This window comes from Indicator indicator, chromosome 33 (assembly GCF_027791375.1).
Source record: "Indicator indicator isolate 239-I01 chromosome 33, UM_Iind_1.1, whole genome shotgun sequence".
NCBI classification, from domain to species: domain Eukaryota; kingdom Metazoa; phylum Chordata; class Aves; order Piciformes; family Indicatoridae; genus Indicator; species Indicator indicator.
In genome coordinates, this window is record NC_072042.1 from 7654655 (window position 1) to 7671442 (window position 16788).

Here is a 16788-nt window from a genome sequence, read left to right on the forward strand (position 1 = left end):
GGATCTCAGATTCAACTCACAGTTTGCCATTGTGTGGATTTGCTGGTTATTTTCTACTGCATTGTTTGCTTTCCTTACAAATGCTTTTTATGCATCTTCCTTTCAGGATGATGACTTTGAATTCACAGGCAGCCACCTGACTGTGAGGAATGGCTATTCCTGTGTGCCTGTGGCTCTGGCAGAAGGGTTGGACATCAAACTGAACACAGCAGTTCGACAGGTTCGCTACACAGCATCAGGTGAGTGCCACCTCTGAGTGAGGGTGGCTGTGGAAATTAGATTTCAGTGTTTCTGCACTGAAACAGCTCTAAAGATCTTGTAAAAGGTCTCCCCTTACAGGTTTGGGAGATAATCAGCCGCTTTTCTGACTGGCATTAATTGTGTAGGAAGATGTTGGAAATTTACTGATGTTTAATGTGTTTTGCTTATTTCTGTGTCTGCTTTAAGGCCATCCTTTTGTGCTGTGTTTTACTGGCTGACAAGTTCCCGTTCATTCTCCCATTTGTTTACTTCAGTGGCAAGCATTTGGACTGTCTAAAGCTTGGTGCCATAGGATCTGGCATTATTACTGAATGTTATATGGACTTGTAAGAAACGAAGGAACGGATGTCCTTATTCTGAAAAACACTGGGCTTGGGAAACTGTCAGCTGGGAGAGCAGCTCAGTGAGAGGTTCCCTGTCTAGTTTCCATTTACTTCTGTATATATTTAAATGCCATTAACTGGCCTAGAGGAACCTTTAGGCTTATGCTACTATGGCTATTTTGGGGTGCTGTGTGAATTGCACATTCTGGAGCTGAGCTGTGTGGCCAGTAACACTCACTTGCCTACAGTTAGTGTAAAGCTGTCTCCATAAATAAAACCTTGCGTGCTGTGGATATGGTTTTAGTGTAGTTTCTTCAAAGTTTAATCCAAAGCTTTTGCCTCTGGGCTTGTTAAGTGATTGCGTTTTTCTCCTCTTCCCAGGCTGCGAGGTAATAGCTGTGAACACCCGATCTACCAGCCAGACTTTCATCTACAAGTGTGATGCTGTGCTGTGTACTCTTCCTTTGGGAGTGCTGAAACAGCAGCCTCCAGCAGTACAGTTTGTGCCACCTCTTCCTGAGTGGAAAACTTCTGCAGTGCAGCGAATGGGATTTGGCAACCTTAACAAGGTGACTTGGTCATCAGGGGGGCTGCAGCAGGCATGGGCCTGCAGGAGGCAGAAGCTGAAATGTATATGAAATATGTGTGGTGGGTGAGAGGAAGAAGACATTTTCCACTTTTTTTCCAGCCATTTTGCTAGACTTTGGTCCGGAAAATTATCTGGGGAACTGTAAGGACCTCTTCTCTATTTCCTATGTGAGTTTAAAATAGTTACATCTCAGAAGTGTGTTGAGCCACTGCAGTTTAACCAGCAAATCTGTAAGCACTGAGAGCATTCTGACCTTGGAGGACAGTACAGATACACTGCATGTGCACAAGGCTGTATACATTCATCAGGTTTTCCTTTCTTCACCCTTCCAGTGATGAACATCAGTGACTGTAATTGTCTGGTGTTTTATTATTTCCTGTGGGCTTATCCTAACTCTTGATTCTGTTTATTCCTAGGTTGTGTTGTGTTTCGATCGTGTCTTCTGGGATCCAAGTGTTAATTTGTTTGGCCATGTTGGCAGCACTACTGCGAGCAGAGGAGAACTCTTCCTGTTTTGGAACCTGTACAAAGGTAGCTGTGATGCATGTCTACTTCTGCAAGAGTCTTGTTTGTGTAGCTCAGATCTAGAAAAGAGCAAATCTGGATCTAGCAGGTGTAGAAAAGATGCTGTTAGTGTTAACGTGTAGGTATGATGCAGTACAGTGTTTGTAGGAAGATAAATGGAAGCACCACTGACTTGCAAACAGCTCTGTACTGAACTAGGGCAGATAGAGGTTTCCTGATGCTGACTTCCAGGCTGTGTCTGCTGAATGCCATTGCTGCCTGTGTCGGTGTGAGCTGAAATTCCCCCCCACCAACAATAACCAGGCTAGCTCAGTCTGGAAGCAAATGAAAAGCTGTATTTACAAGCAGAGTCTAAAATCTACAATGAAATGCAATGAATATGTACAAATATACAAAATTCACAACATTCACAAATATATACAATCAACAGAAAAAGCACAACCGATCTCCCTTTGCTTCCCCCCAAGGGGACCCTCCCAAAGGGGCCTCTCTCTCCCAGGAGCTTCCCCCCCAGACCCCCCTGGACAGAGAAGCAGAGTTAGTTAAGCAGAAAGTTGTTAACTTAGCTGCCAAGGTCAGTGTGTTATCTTCAGCCAGAAGAGAAGAAACAGCAGCCAGACAGCCCAGCAACTGCCCCCACTGCCGAACGCAGAATGTGCAGAATGCCTACTTTGTTTTGGGTAATAGTTCTTAAACATTTCTATCTATCCAATGGAAGTGTTTTTCAACAATCGTTATTTTGCTTTCTTACACCCAATAGTGACTTATTTACATTCTTTCACTTTCTCTGTTCTGAACTTTGCAAGGAAAAATTAAAAAGACAGTTTCAAACCACCACAGTCCACCCCTTCTAAACAATTCCATTGGCTGCTACTATCATTTATCTAATCTAAAATAATATCTACAACAATAGGTGAATAAAGACCATAGTCCATTCCGGCTATCTCAGATATAGATGATTCAAAAGAGTCAAATCACAGGAAAAACAGCAAACAGCTTGTTTCCTCGCAGATGGAGCGAAGAAAGGAACAGGGACTCTCAGGCGACTCAGGGCTCTCAGGGTTCGTGCACCGTAGATCTCATGGACTCTCCTCTTGGGCGCGATGCTGTATCTGCGCAACACTCTGAATTTAACCTCTCTCAGCCAAAGTTAGATTTCTTTGTGGAATACACTGAATTTCACCATTTTCTTGCATCACCCAATAGGTGTGACCAGGACCATCAGCAGAAACCACCCCTCGGACAGGTTTGGCCTCTCCTGAAGGAGAAAATACCCAAACAGTTTTGCCTAACAGATTCTTTTCTCTGATAACAGGAACTCTATCACCTTCTTCCTTTCACAAGAAATCTGATTGGGCAGGTCCAGCTCGATTCACTGAACCTCTACTATTCACCAACCAGGTTGCTTGTGCTAAATGTTTCTCCCAGTTTTTCAAAGATCCACCCCCCATGGCTTTGAGAGTGGTTTTCAGCAAACCGTTGTAGCGTTCGATCTTCCCTGCAGCTGGTGCATAGTAGGGAATGTGGAATATCCACTCAATGCCGTGCTATTTGGCCCAGTTTTTTACAAGATTGTTCTTGAAATGAGTTCCATTGTCCGACTCAATCCTCTCTGGAGTTCCATGTCTCCACAGGATTTGTCTCTCCAGGCCAAGAATGGTGTTACGTGCAGTTGCATGAGGAACTGGATAAGTTTCCAGCCATCCAGTGCTCACCTCTACCATAGTCAGCACATACTGCTTACCAGATGGAGAACGAGGTAGAGTGATGTAGTCAATCTGCCAGGCTTCACCATACTTGTACTTGGACCATCGGTCACCGTACCACAAGGGCTTGATCCGCTTTGCCTGCTTAATAGCAGCACAAATGTCACAGTCATGGATGACTTGTGTGATAGCATCCATGGAAATGTCAATGGATCTGTCACGAGCCCATCGGGAGGTTGCATCTCTGCCCTGATGTCCTGACGAGTCATGGGCCCACCGAGCTAAGAACAGCTCACCTCGGTGTTTCCAGTCAAGATCAGGATCAGGATCAGAGTTTGTGTCCACCTGGGAAACTCTTGCAGCTAGATCTGCCTGATGGTTGTGTTGTTGTTCCTCAGTAGCTTTGCTCTTAGGAATGTGAGCATCGATGTGTCTCACTTTCACTGGGATTCTCTCAATGCGAGCAGCAATGTCTTGCCACAGATCTGCAGCCCAGATTGGCTTTCCTTTCCTCTGCCAGCCATTCTTCTTCCAGTCTTTCAGCCAACCCCACAAGGCATTGGCTACCATCCACGAGTCGGTGTAGAGATAAAACTTTGGCCATCTCTCACGTTCAGCTACGTTAAGAGCTAGCTGGACAGCTTTTACCTCTGCAAATTGACTGGATTCTCCTTCTCCATCTCTCGCTTCTGCAACTCTGCGCGTTGGGCTCCACACTGCAGATTTCCATCTCCGCTTGTTCCCAACCAGACGACAGGAACCGTCTGTGAACAAAGCATATCTCTTTTCATCATCAGACAGATCACTGTAAGGAGGAGCTTCCTCAACACAAGTTACTCTGTCCTCTGGAGGTTTAGCACAGCTTGTGCCTTCTGGCCAGTTTGTGATCACCTCCACCAAACCAGGCCTTTCGAGATTTCCCATTCGAGCTCTCTGTGTTATCAGAGCCATCCACTTAGACCAGGTAGCATCTGTTGCATGATGTGGTGAAGAACCTTTGCCTTTGAACATCCAATTCAGAACTGGCAATCTAGGAGCTAGAAGAAGTTGTGACTCAGTTCCGATCACTTCAGAAGCAGCTTTCACTCCTTCATAAGCAGCTAAAATCTCTTTCTCTGTTGGAGTGTAGTTTGCCTCTGAGCCTCTGTAGCCACGACCCCAGAAACCAAGAGGACGTCCTCGTGTCTCCCCTGGAGCTCTTTGCCATAAGCACCAGGTTGGACCATTGTCACTCGCTGCTGTGTACAGAATGTTCTTAATGTCTGGACCAGCTCGGACAGGTCCCAGACCCATCGCTTGGACTACCTCTCGCTTGATCTGGTCAAAGGCTGCTTGTTGCTCAGGACCCCATTGGAAACTGTTTCTCTTTCGAGTCACATCATAGAGAGGTTTCACAATCTGACTGTATCCAGGAATGTGCAGTCTCCAAAATCCCACTATGCCTAAGAAACGCAGAGTTTCTTTCTTGTTGATGGGATTTGCCATGGTGGAGACTCTGTTTATCACATCCATTGGGATGTGACGGCGACCATCTTGCCACCGCACTCCCAGAAACTGGATTTCTCTGGCAGGTCCTTTCACCTTGTCTCGCTTGATAGCGAAACCAGCTTGCAAGAGAATGTCAAGGATTTTTTTACCTTTCTCGAAGACTTCTTCAGCAGTCTCACCCCAGACGATGATGTCATCGATGAACTGAATGTGTTCTGGAGCTCCACCTTTCTCCAAAGCATCATGGATCACTGCATGGCAGATGGTTGAACTGTGAATCCACCCCTGGGGCAAACGATTGAATGTGTACTGAATGCCTCTCCAGGTGAAAGCAAACTGAGGCCTGCATTCCTCTGCTATGGGAATAGAGAAGAAAGCATTAGCAATGTCTATGGTAGCATACCATTTGGCCTGCTTGGATTCCAGCTCATATTGGAGTTCCATCATGTCTGGTACAGCTGCACTCATGGGTGGAGTTACTTCATTCAAGGCACGGAAATCAACTGTCAGACGCCACTCTCCATTCTGCTTTCTCACAGGCCAGATTGGACTGTTGAAAGGTGAATGAGTTTTGCTGATGGCCTTCTGACTCTCCAACTGACGAATCAAGTTTTGAATGGGCACCAAAGAGTCACGGTTGGTTCTGTATTGTCTGTGATGCACAGTTTGAGAAGCAACTGGCAGCTTTACGTCCTCTATCTCATGTTGTCCCACAACTGCAGATTCATCTGAAAGCTCAGGTCTAATGGACAACTTCAATTTTCCTCCATCAATTTCTACAGTTGCTATTCCAAAAGCCCATTTGTAACCCTTAGGGTCTTTAAAACGCCCTTCTCTCAGAAAGTCAATTCCCAAAATACAAGGTGCATTAGGTCCTGGTACAATAGTATGTTTCTTCCACTGCTTCCCAGTTAAACTTATATCAACCTCTATCTTAAACAACTCTTGAGATCCACCAGTGACTCCCTGAATAGTTATAGATTCTCCCCCTTGATAATTTGATGGTATTATGGTGCACTGAGCTCCTGTGTCAACCAAGGCCCTGTACTTCTGAAATTTTGAAGTGCCAGGCCACTGGATGTACACATCCCAATAGATTCTGTTATCTCCATTATCCCTTACCTCCCCCTGGTGGAAGGCAGGGCACCCCTAATGGTGGGGATTACCTCCACATGTACAGCTGGCATAATGTCCAGCACCAGAATTAGGATTACTGTTGGAGCTATCAGAGTTGTTCTGGGAAACTGAGGAAGTGACAGCTACCCTCCTGGTATTGCTACCTCGGGATCTGCCCCTCTGCAGCTCCCGTAACCTCTTGAAAAGATCAGAAGTTGGTTGACCATCCCATCTGTTCATGTTCTCACCAAACTGATCACGCAGAGTTATCCAGATACTGCCACATGATTGCCTCTGCTGTCTGTTTTGGTTTGACCTATTCTGGAATGGCCTTCTTGGAGCACGTCTGTTCCTAACAGCTGAAACTTGTATCCATCTGGAGGAAGAGGAATCAGAATCATCCCCCTTCATCAAGTTGGATATGGAGGTTTTAAGTTCCTCCTTCAGCTCTTTCATGCAATTCTTCATTTCTCCAGACATAGCCTCAATGGCTGAAACCAAAGAAGTACGTGCAAGACTATCCTCCAACTGCCTCATTTGGTCAGTGAAATGGCCAACAGTGGGAGGTGCTCCACCATAATTTCTTGCCACAATCCTGCTTGCCAGAATAGTGGCATAATTAGGAGGAGCAAGCTTAATGAGCTTTTTGGCAAGGCCTGTTCCAACAGGAATTTCATCAGGATTCAGAGTCTTATGATCTCCATACATTACTTCTCTCACAGCAAACTCTCTCAGATGCTTGATTCCCTCAGCTATTGTGGTCCAAGGCTTAGGGTTCCATGGTAAATCATCTCTGCTGGGGTACCTCAGCGAGACTGCCAGTAGGAGGCGTGCCCACAGAGAAACTTTAGCAATGCACTTGCCTAGATGCCTGTCTATGCCTGTATCCTTTGAGAGCATCCCCAACTGAGAGGCCGACTTGTCGCCTACCACCAATGCTGGGGCTCCCATATCAAAACACCTGGCTAGCCAAGACAGGACTGGCTCATTATCTCCTCTGATGTAATCCTTCCTCACATGTCTAATTTCCTGTCTGGGTGCATTAGCTGACTGTATGTCATCCTCATCATCATCATCATCATCATCATCCTGAGGTTGCTGTCCCCATAATCCTGTTGTAATCCTCCGTTGAATTTCCTTGAGTTCAGAGGCACTACCAGCAGTTGCTAATCTACTAGGGTCTACATCCTGACCTACATCTCCATCATCCATGTGGGGTCTCAAGAGGTCTACCAGAGTTTTAAGGCTAACCCTCTCTTCCTCATCAGAAGGATCTTTCTTAACAGAGGGACCCTGAGTAGAAGGACCCTCATCTCCATCTGCACCATCTCCTGCAGCATCTGCATCTCCTCCTGCAGCTCCTTTACGCTTTCTGGTTACAGTGGCCACCAAATTTACTGGCTTGGTTTTCACATTCACAGCAGAGTTGGAAGAGCAAGTAGCCTTATGTCTTTCTTGACACAGTGCTATCAGTAGCCATATGATTATTCCAAGAAGCAACAAAATTAAGGCAAGCACAAGATATCTAGGGTACCACTGGTTCCAAGGACCCTCTGTAGTTGTAAGAGGAGTAACAAACTCATATGTGTCTGCTAGCAGATCCATAGTTGAGTTACCATAGCTTCTTAGCCCAATAAGACCACAACAGAATTCACCAACATTCAGTAACTTGTTCTTAACCCAAAGAAATTACTTATATGCCACATATCTCACAATCTTGTCTATCATGCAGGTAACAGCCCATCTGTAGACAATTGCACCGATAATAGATGAAATAAAATTACTCAAAATCCAAAACAGCTTCATTTTGCTTCCTAATCTGAGCAGAAATAAATCACAAGCAATCGAGCCCCGAGTTGGAGCGCCAAAAATAAGAAGTGTGTCGGTGTGAGCTGAAATTCCCCCCCACCAACAATAACCAGGCTAGCTCAGTCTGGAAGCAAATGAAAAGCTGTATTTACAAGCAGAGTCTAAAATCTACAATGAAATGCAATGAATATGTACAAATATACAAAATTCACAACATTCACAAATATATACAATCAACAGAAAAAGCACAACCGATCTCCCTTTGCTTCCCCCCAAGGGGACCCTCCCAAAGGGGCCTCTCTCTCCCAGGAGCTTCCCCCCCAGACCCCCCTGGACAGAGAAGCAGAGTTAGTTAAGCAGAAAGTTGTTAACTTAGCTGCCAAGGTCAGTGTGTTATCTTCAGCCAGAAGAGAAGAAACAGCAGCCAGACAGCCCAGCAACTGCCCCCACTGCCGAACGCAGAATGTGCAGAATGCCTACTTTGTTTTGGGTAATAGTTCTTAAACATTTCTATCTATCCAATGGAAGTGTTTTTCAACAATCGTTATTTTGCTTTCTTACACCCAATAGTGACTTATTTACATTCTTTCACTTTCTCTGTTCTGAACTTTGCAAGGAAAAATTAAAAAGACAGTTTCAAACCACCACACTGCCCATCTGCTATAACCTCTGCATTGCTGTGCACTGCTTTATTGCCTTGCAGACTGGTGAAGCTGTGCTGTGACTATCGTGGTTGCTTCTATTAAGCTTCTATTTCGTTGCCACTGGTATTCTGAAAAACTTTACTTTCTGATTTTTATTGTCCTGTGTTAAGAAAAGAACCTAACCCCCTGTCTAATGTGGCTTTGTAGGATTCCAGAAACAGAGCGAATGCTGTGTGTCTGCTGAAGAGCAGTGCTTTCTTAATTACCTGCTCTGGCAGGAGGATGTGTTGACTTCTGCAGAAGGATGATTTTGCTCTGCAGCATTATTAGATGAAAAGTTGTTTCTTAGTTCCTAAGGCTCCTTGAAACTGAGTTTCTTGCAGGCTACTTAACATGGTCCGAGCTCTTCCTCTCTTTTACTAAGCTGCTCATGCGACTGGCGTGCAGTTCAGTCTTAGTTTTGAAAACCTTGGGTTCTTGGATGTTTTTCAAGCTGAACTGACAGCTTGAAGCCAAATCTCGTGCATGAGACTCCATGTAATCTGGGATGATTTGGTAGCTGTGTCTGCTACAAGAGGTTGCAGAGGGTAATTTCAGCAAGTGCAGTTTTTGTCATTGCCATTTATGGTGCTGAAAGCCAAGGTGTGCATGCAAGGGAGCAAAAAGCCAGACATGTGCTGTGTCAGCTCTGTGGAGGTGCTTTGAAGGTCTTGTGCTGGCAGAGACCAGCTGCTGTCTGAGAAGTGGGTGAATGGAGTGGAACTCGTTAAAAGACTGCTTGTGTCTTCAGTGCTGTTGGCTGCCCTGTTGTAGCTCAGACAGGAATCCTCCCAGGGTTTTAAGTCCAGTTCAGGTAATAGCTGCTGAGGAAACCTGCCTTAGGAACCCTGTGTGTGTCCCAGAGCAGCTGGTCTGTGCTGTTGGTGCCTCTTGCTCTGCCATGTTGTTGGGTTATTGTAGCTGCACAGACATACTTTAAGATGGAGAGGCTCCATCAGCATAGGGCAGAGGAGGTCCTGGCAGAAGCACTCAGTGTCTCCTGGAAGTCCAATGCCATTTCAGGCTCTGTTTCCTCTGTCATAGTTCTGTGGTTGCTCACTGACCACATTCTCTGCTTGCTGTTTGGTATCAAGATTCAGTAAATGTCCCTGCCTCAAGAAGAGATCTTCTTGTGGAGCAGTGACACTTGCTCAACACACAAGAAGCTTGTCTGAGGAGCAGCAGAATACTCATTGTTATGCTGCAGCCTCCTGGCCTTCCGTTACAGTTCTGAGTTAATGCAGATGACTGAATTGCAACACTTCCAGATCTGGATAAATCTAAACCAGTCTCCTGACTGCAGAGGTGATTTCCATGGACATCTTTGGGCTTGTCTGGACACAAGTTTTCATGAACAGATTCACTGGAATCTGCATTTTCAGTATGCTGGGTTTCTACCAAGAAACAGTACATGGCCTGCATAATTGCTTGGAAGTGCAGGGATCTCACTGTGTCAAGGATGGCAAACTAGGAAAAACTTTGCTGCTGAAACAACAAGGAAACCCTCACAGTAGCTGTGGATGATAGAAACTAGATTTTTGTTCTTCCCTTCAACTGTTTGAAAGACTAGGCCTAATCTCTCAGAAAATTGAGCTTAATTGGAGAGGCAATCATGTGTCTGTTTTTCCCTCATAAATTCAGTCACAGAGTCCTGCATGTTCAAGTGTCTTGTTTGTACCTTGGGTAGTGTAATTGTTCTTGTAGTAACAATCTTGGGTACTGTCATTATTTTTGTAGTAGTAACAATCTTACTAATCTGACTTCCTCAGAATGTCAGAGTTAGGTTTTCTAAAGAAGATATTCATGGGCCTTCCAGTCTCCAGATCTCAACCTCACTCCAGACAGTTTTCTTTGTGGGCAGTAACTTGAAGGGAATTTCTACCAGATGTCCATTTATACCAGGATGTAAGGAACTCACTAAGAATTTTGGATGCTTGTACAAAAGTTAAAGCCAAACTTTTAGCAAGGACATTATTTCCCATTTCTAATGTTTGACATCTGTTTGTAGGTGTAGTATTTCCTTTGCTAAATGTAGGACTTGATAAGAACCTCCAGGAGACAGAGCAGCTGAGAGAGTTTTCACTGAGTAGCCATGCCCAGGTGTGGGTCACTTCTTGTAAATGAAAGCTGCTTGCCATTGGGTAATTCTGGTAGTTCTTCAATATTTAGCTAAGATTGGCCTTGAATTTGTCACTACGAAAAATGTATGCTTAGCCTTGACAGAGCTGGTCAGAGGTAAAATGACCTCACCTATTTGAATATCCTGCAGTCACATGAGCACTCTTCACCCTGGCATCACATGGGCAGCTCAGTTATTTGCTGTCTGACTTGGGAGTTCTCCATATTGCTGCTTTTCTGAATACTTGCTCTAATTCTACTCAGTTTCCACTCCTCTGAGATTATCTAATGTGAATGTGTATCAGGAATGAAGAAATCCAAATACTTTGTATGAGTGAAGTACAGGTAACTGCTCTGCTGATGGTGATTGTACCTTAATTAGATCCTATGGAAGGTGTTGAGTTCCCTCAGATATAGCACAGGTAACTGTTAAATCCCACAAGTGATATCTGCACTGAAGGAAACCTTTCTTCTGTGTGCTGTATGTCCTGATGTCTGTATTTGATATAGCAGTTCTCTTGATAATTCTGACTGGCACCACAGCACGTATTCATTCACTTTCCTGTTGGGAATTGGCACTGGTGGTAGCAGATTTGGGACTACTTTGATGGAGTTTTAGTATTTAACAGTGTGATTTAGCTGCCAGTTTATGCCCATTCAAGCCCAGCCTGTCTAATTTTAAATGTTTGCATTGTAATAATTAAACTGTTTTTTCTTTTTCTCTCTCCCTCCCCACCCCTAGCACCCATATTGTTGGCCTTGGTGGCAGGAGAAGCAGCAGGGATCATGGAGAACATCAGTGACGATGTCATCGTGGGACGCTGCCTCGCCATCCTCAAAGGCATCTTCGGCAGCAGCGCCGTGCCGCAGGTTGGTACAGGCAGCACTTCTGGGCTGCGGTTCTCAACAGCCTGGCTGCTGCATGCAGCTGCCTGGAATGTGGACCACCTCTTGGTTGGTCAGGAGGCTTGGGAGGAAGGGGGTTTAGGATAACGGAACCATCTAGGCTGGAAAAGACCTTTTAAGGTCATCACATCTAACAGTTAACCTGGCACTGACAAGTCTGCTGCTAAACCAGGTCCCTCAGCACCACATCTCTGTGTCTTTTAAATCCCTCCAGGGATTATGATTCAGCCACTTCCCTGGGCAGCCTGTTCCAAGCCTTGACAGCCCTTTTGGGGAGCAATTCATTCCTAAGGTCCAACCTAAACCTACCCTGGGGCAACTTGAAGCAGTTTTCTGTCAGTTGCAGCTTGGGAGAAGAGACAAATCCTCATCTGGCTCCAGCCTCCTTTCAGGGAGTTGTATAGGGCAATGAGGTCTCCCCTCAGCCTCCTTTTCTCCAGGATGAACAATCCCAGCTCCCTCAGCTGCTCCTCGTAAGACTTTTGCCCTCAACACTTCACCAGCTTCATTGCCCTTCTCTGGACACACTCCAGCCTTAAAGCCTTTGTAGTGAGGAGCCCCAAACTGAACCCAGTACCCAAGGTGTGGCCTCACCATTGCCCAGTACAGAGGGACAGTCACTGCCCTGCTCCTGCTGGCCACACCGTTGCTGATCAGGCCAGGATGCTGGTAGCTTTCTTGGCCAGCTGGGAACACTGATGGCTCATCTTCAGGCAGCTGTTGAACGACATCCCAAGGTTCTTTTCCACTGGGCAGCTTTTCAGCCATTCTGCCCCAAGCCTGGCACATTGCATGGGGTTGTTGTGACCCAAGTGCAGGGGGCTTTTGGTGGGATTGTGTTGGGGTTGTTTTGCAGAAGACTGAGTAAGTCCTTGCTTTCCCATAGTGTTAAATACTTGAGTTCATTTTCTACCCTTTACATTTCTGGGGTTACAGCAGAGGTGTCTGTGGCTCGTGACAGCACTGCAATGTTCTGTGCCTTTTCTAAAGTACAGTGAAGGTCTTGGCCAGTGAACTCCATAAATGAACTGGTTTAGCTGTAAACTGAAAGAAAGAATCAAGTAAAGGCAGTCTTGAATCTGAAACTGTTCCCTGTGCAGCTGGCCAAAGGTTGTTTAAGCACAGTAAGTGTAAAAAGAATGGTTGGTGAAGGGGGAGTTTAGAAAACATTTTAAATATTACTTCCCCCAAAAATAGCTTCTGTATTTAGGGTCTGGATTTGAAAAGTCAGAGCTGTCCAGCCTGCAGCACATGGGGCTTAGCTGGGTGCTTGCTCTGTTCTCACAGACAGCGTGCAAGCAGTTCCTGCAAAGAGCATTGGTTGTAATAAACATCTGCACTGAGATTTCTGCATAGTAAAGTAAGAGGAAAAATACAGGGGAAGTTGAATGTGCCAGTCTTCTGTGAGGTGAAAACTGGACTGTTGTTTGGTGTTCCACCTGAGGAATAAACTCACTTCATCGTTTTTGTTTTAGAATGGTTGTGCAGCAATTTTTGAGCACAACTGTATCATCCCCAGTGTTCCAAAGATTTCTGGCTCTTAGTGTGGGGTTTTAGTTAGTGAATGGATCTCATGGTTTAGAAATGCTCAATCAGTTGAATTTTACTTCTCAGACTGGGGAACACAAGAGAAGGAAACCCCTGGCTTGCCTTTCTGAAAAATGATAAGGCTTTTTGCCCTGGACACTTCACCACTTTGTTGTCTTTCTTTGGACATGCTCCAGCTTCAATGTTCTTGTAATGAGTGGTCCAAAACTGAACACAGATTCAGAGCACCTTCTCTGAAGACAACCTCACTTCCTGATGAGATCTTTCTGAGAGGAGCTTTTGGACTGTTCTGTACAATGTGTAGAGTGTCAAAATGACTCCAGAGTGAACACCAAGTGAAGTGTTCTACTGCAGCTGCTCTTCATTTGGCTTTTCAAGTGAAAAAAAGTGGATTGCAGAACCCTGAGAACCAGCAATTCTACTGTAGATAAACTTCAAACTTAGACAATTTATTGGGGCATTTAAAATATTTCAGTGCATTAGCTGTTAATCCCCTGTTATGGAATGACTCCATGTCTGATCAGTCATGCAATGATGGAAGCGGTTTTTGCTTGTGATCAGCAAGGTCTCCAAGTGAGATTTTAATGTATTCACATTTCAGGTGCTTGTGTAATTGGAGCACTTGATAGTAGAGAGCTTTGCTGCAGGCTGTCTTCTGAACAGACAGTCATAACTCTGGATAAGCTGCACTCTAATCTGTTTCCAGCCCTGCTGTGTTCTCAGCCCTGCTGTGCAGCTGACCTCTGTTAGATTCCAGTGTTGTAGCATCTCCACTGCAGCAGCTGTTCTTCCCCCTGCTCACAGCCCTTGTCAGGGTGAAGGGCAATAAAGTAGGTGAGGGGTCTGGAGCACAAGCCCTGTGAGGAGCAGCTGAGGGAGCTGGAGTTGTTTAGCCTGGAGAAGAGGAGGCTCAGGGGAGACCTTGCTGCTCTCTACAGCTACCTGAAGGGAGGTTGTAGCCAGGTGGAGGTTGGTCTCTTCTCCCAGGCAACCAGCAACAGAACAAGAGGACGCAGTCTGAAGCTGTGCAGGGCGAAGTTTAGGCTTGATCTTAGAAAGGAGAGATTGGCCATTGGGATGGGCTGCTCAGGGAGGTGGTGGGGTCAATGTCCCTGGAGGTGTTTAAGAAGAGACTGGATGAGGCACTCGGTGCTGTGGTCTAGTTGATTAGATAGGCTTGAGTGATTGGTTGGACTTGATGATCTTGGAGGTCTCTTCCAACCTACCTGATTCTGCGAAAATGAAAGCTGATGGATGTGTGGGCACATGAACCACAGCTGCTGTTTGGGCTACTATGGTCTCAGTACCTTTGTACTCTGCTCTGCAGTTGTCTGGATTAGCCACACATTCAAAGTGAAGTAAGTGAAGTGAAGTAAAAATCTGAATTCATTCTCTGTTGGCTTGGATTTATTCTTCCTGTGATTTCTAAAGACAAGAAATGTAAGAAATGCCTCTTAAGTTTTTTGTCAGACATAACATTGATGACATCTAGTGCCATCCAGGAAGCCTGCACTGTCATTATCTTAGTAACAGGAGAAGAAATGGAGCAAACAATGCCCTGTGTGCATGTGCAGCTGTCCGCAAAGTCTGAGTGCCAGAGCAGGAGATGTGTGCAGGGTGCTCTGATGACATCTTGGAAAGAAACAAGGTATTGCCACCTAGACAGAGCCTTCACTTAGTGTGTTAGCAAAGAAAATACACCTGCAGTTCCACCATGAACCTTGGCCTAAGGACTTTTTTATTCTTGCAATGTGGATCTTTTTTATTTTGCACTAACTGTAGAGCTTGCCCCATGCCAGCCACTGAAGTGTCTGTCTTATCTCAGCCTAAGGAGACCGTGGTGTCCCGCTGGCGTGCTGACCCATGGGCCCGAGGATCCTACTCCTATGTAGCAGCTGGATCTTCTGGGAATGACTATGATTTGATGGCCCAGCCCATTACTCCAGGGCCAGCCATTCCAGGTGCTCCTCAGGTGAGAGATGTTCCCATTCTTTTTAGGAAAACCTCAAAGCAGGATGTCCTTGCAGAGTGATTTGCAGGGTGGTCTGCACACAAGTGCCCACAACTTGCAGCTTCTGACAAATGAGTAGAACTTGTACAATAACTCAGTTCTCCATCCATGCCTTCCCATGTTTGGTGTTGTTTGTTTACTAGAAGAAGAGCTTATTTATTCAGAAAGTCAATTTGGTGATGTCTAAACATTATAATATTATACATTTCTTGGTTTTCATACTCCATGTTTACTCTGTTCATCATCATACTGAAGCGAGTGGTAGTGATTTGAAAGAGTGAAAGCTAGAGTGAGAGGAGCAGGAATCAAAAGGTCTCTGTCAAATTGGTTGTGAACATTGAAAGGATGAAGTTCTGAAATCCGTAGCAATTCTGAAAGCACCAGCAGACAAGGATGTATTTAGGTCCTTTATTTGGGTCCTTTTTCTAGTGATGCAGATCAATAAACACAGCTATGGATAAAGGGGTCCTCTGCAAAGTAGAATGTATGAAAGTTTGGGGGTTTCCTACTTTCATGACACTCTCAATGGTTGGTTTATGTTTTCAGCTTTAAGAGAAACTGGTAATTTGAGTGAATTGCTGACATTTTTCTATGCTTACTGTGCTAGAGGCCATGTCCCTCCATCCTTGTTCTTCAACACAGGTGGGGGCTTGGCTGCAGAGCAGACGCAGCTCGGTGCAGCGTTCAGCCAGCCTGTACAGCTGGGGATGTTCATTGTGCTTGCCTGTCTGTTTCTGAAAGGATTGGTTTGTCAAGTAGAGCTTTATTGTCTTTGTACCAAAGCAAAGAACTGACAAGTGTCTGTTGGTATTGCACTCCTCATCAGACATGTGGAGCCCTCCTGGCACATGACCAGTGTGGGTGCAGATTTGCTGGGTAACATAGGACAGGTAAGAACAGATGACAGATGATTCCATTTGCATCACTGTCATGTTTGTGGAATGATTTAGAGGGTTCTGGGACATTCTGCTTAGAAGTATTTGCTTGCTGCAGCACAAAACTTAACAGTGTCCCTGTTCCCCAGCCCATCCCTCGGCTGTTCTTCGCAGGAGAGCACACGATCCGCAACTACCCTGCGACGGTGCATGGAGCGCTGCTGAGTGGCCTGCGGGAGGCAGGGCGCATCGCTGACCAGTTCCTTGGGGCCATGTACACTCTGCCTCGCCAGCCCACACCTGGGGTCCCCCCACAACAAGCTGCCAGCATGTGAGAACAGAAGGTATCTGAAGAGGAATGAGAAGACCACAGTGCTGCTGTTGTGTACTCTTTGGGGTGAAGATACCCCCCTGTATCTGCTGAAGGGACCCTGTTAGAATGGCTCTACACAGACTTCCCTCACCTTTGGCTTTGGAATACGTCTACAAAATACCTCCTAGCTCTCTGGAGTGTCAGTGTACACAAATCCTTCACTGCTGAGCAGGTCAGCGACTTCTGTGATTCTGCAGATACTGTTTGAAAGTCAAGCTTAGAGGTTGGGTTGTTTGGGTTTTTCCTACCTATATGTGTATGTATGATTTGGTAAGTGCACAGATCCCTCTAGAAGTTTGTTGCTACAAATAGTAGCTTAGTGTAGAATTTATGTAAACTTCTTTTGTTGGGTCTTTTTGGTTTTGTTTAGAAGAAGAATATTTTTGGACCAATTCTATTCTTATCTGGCATTTGAGATTTGGTGTGACTGTTCTCTACCAGTACCAGAAAATCACTC

The 16788-nt window shown here is 45.4% G+C and overlaps 1 protein-coding gene across 1 annotated transcript in view; it reads left to right on the plus strand.

The window, feature by feature from the left end:
* KDM1A (lysine demethylase 1A) overlaps nt 1-16348 on the plus strand; it is a 48090-nt gene extending 31742 nt beyond the window's left edge. Inside the window, exons 15-20 of the mRNA XM_054395287.1 lie at nt 107-239; nt 966-1153; nt 1590-1704; nt 11361-11488; nt 14898-15044; nt 16108-16348. Of these exons, the coding sequence (XP_054251262.1) occupies nt 107-239; nt 966-1153; nt 1590-1704; nt 11361-11488; nt 14898-15044; nt 16108-16293 (897 nt within the window). The 3' untranslated portion in view covers nt 16294-16348. The remainder of the gene's footprint in view (nt 1-106; nt 240-965; nt 1154-1589; nt 1705-11360; nt 11489-14897; nt 15045-16107) is intronic.
* Nucleotides 16349-16788: the final 440 nt, after the last annotated feature.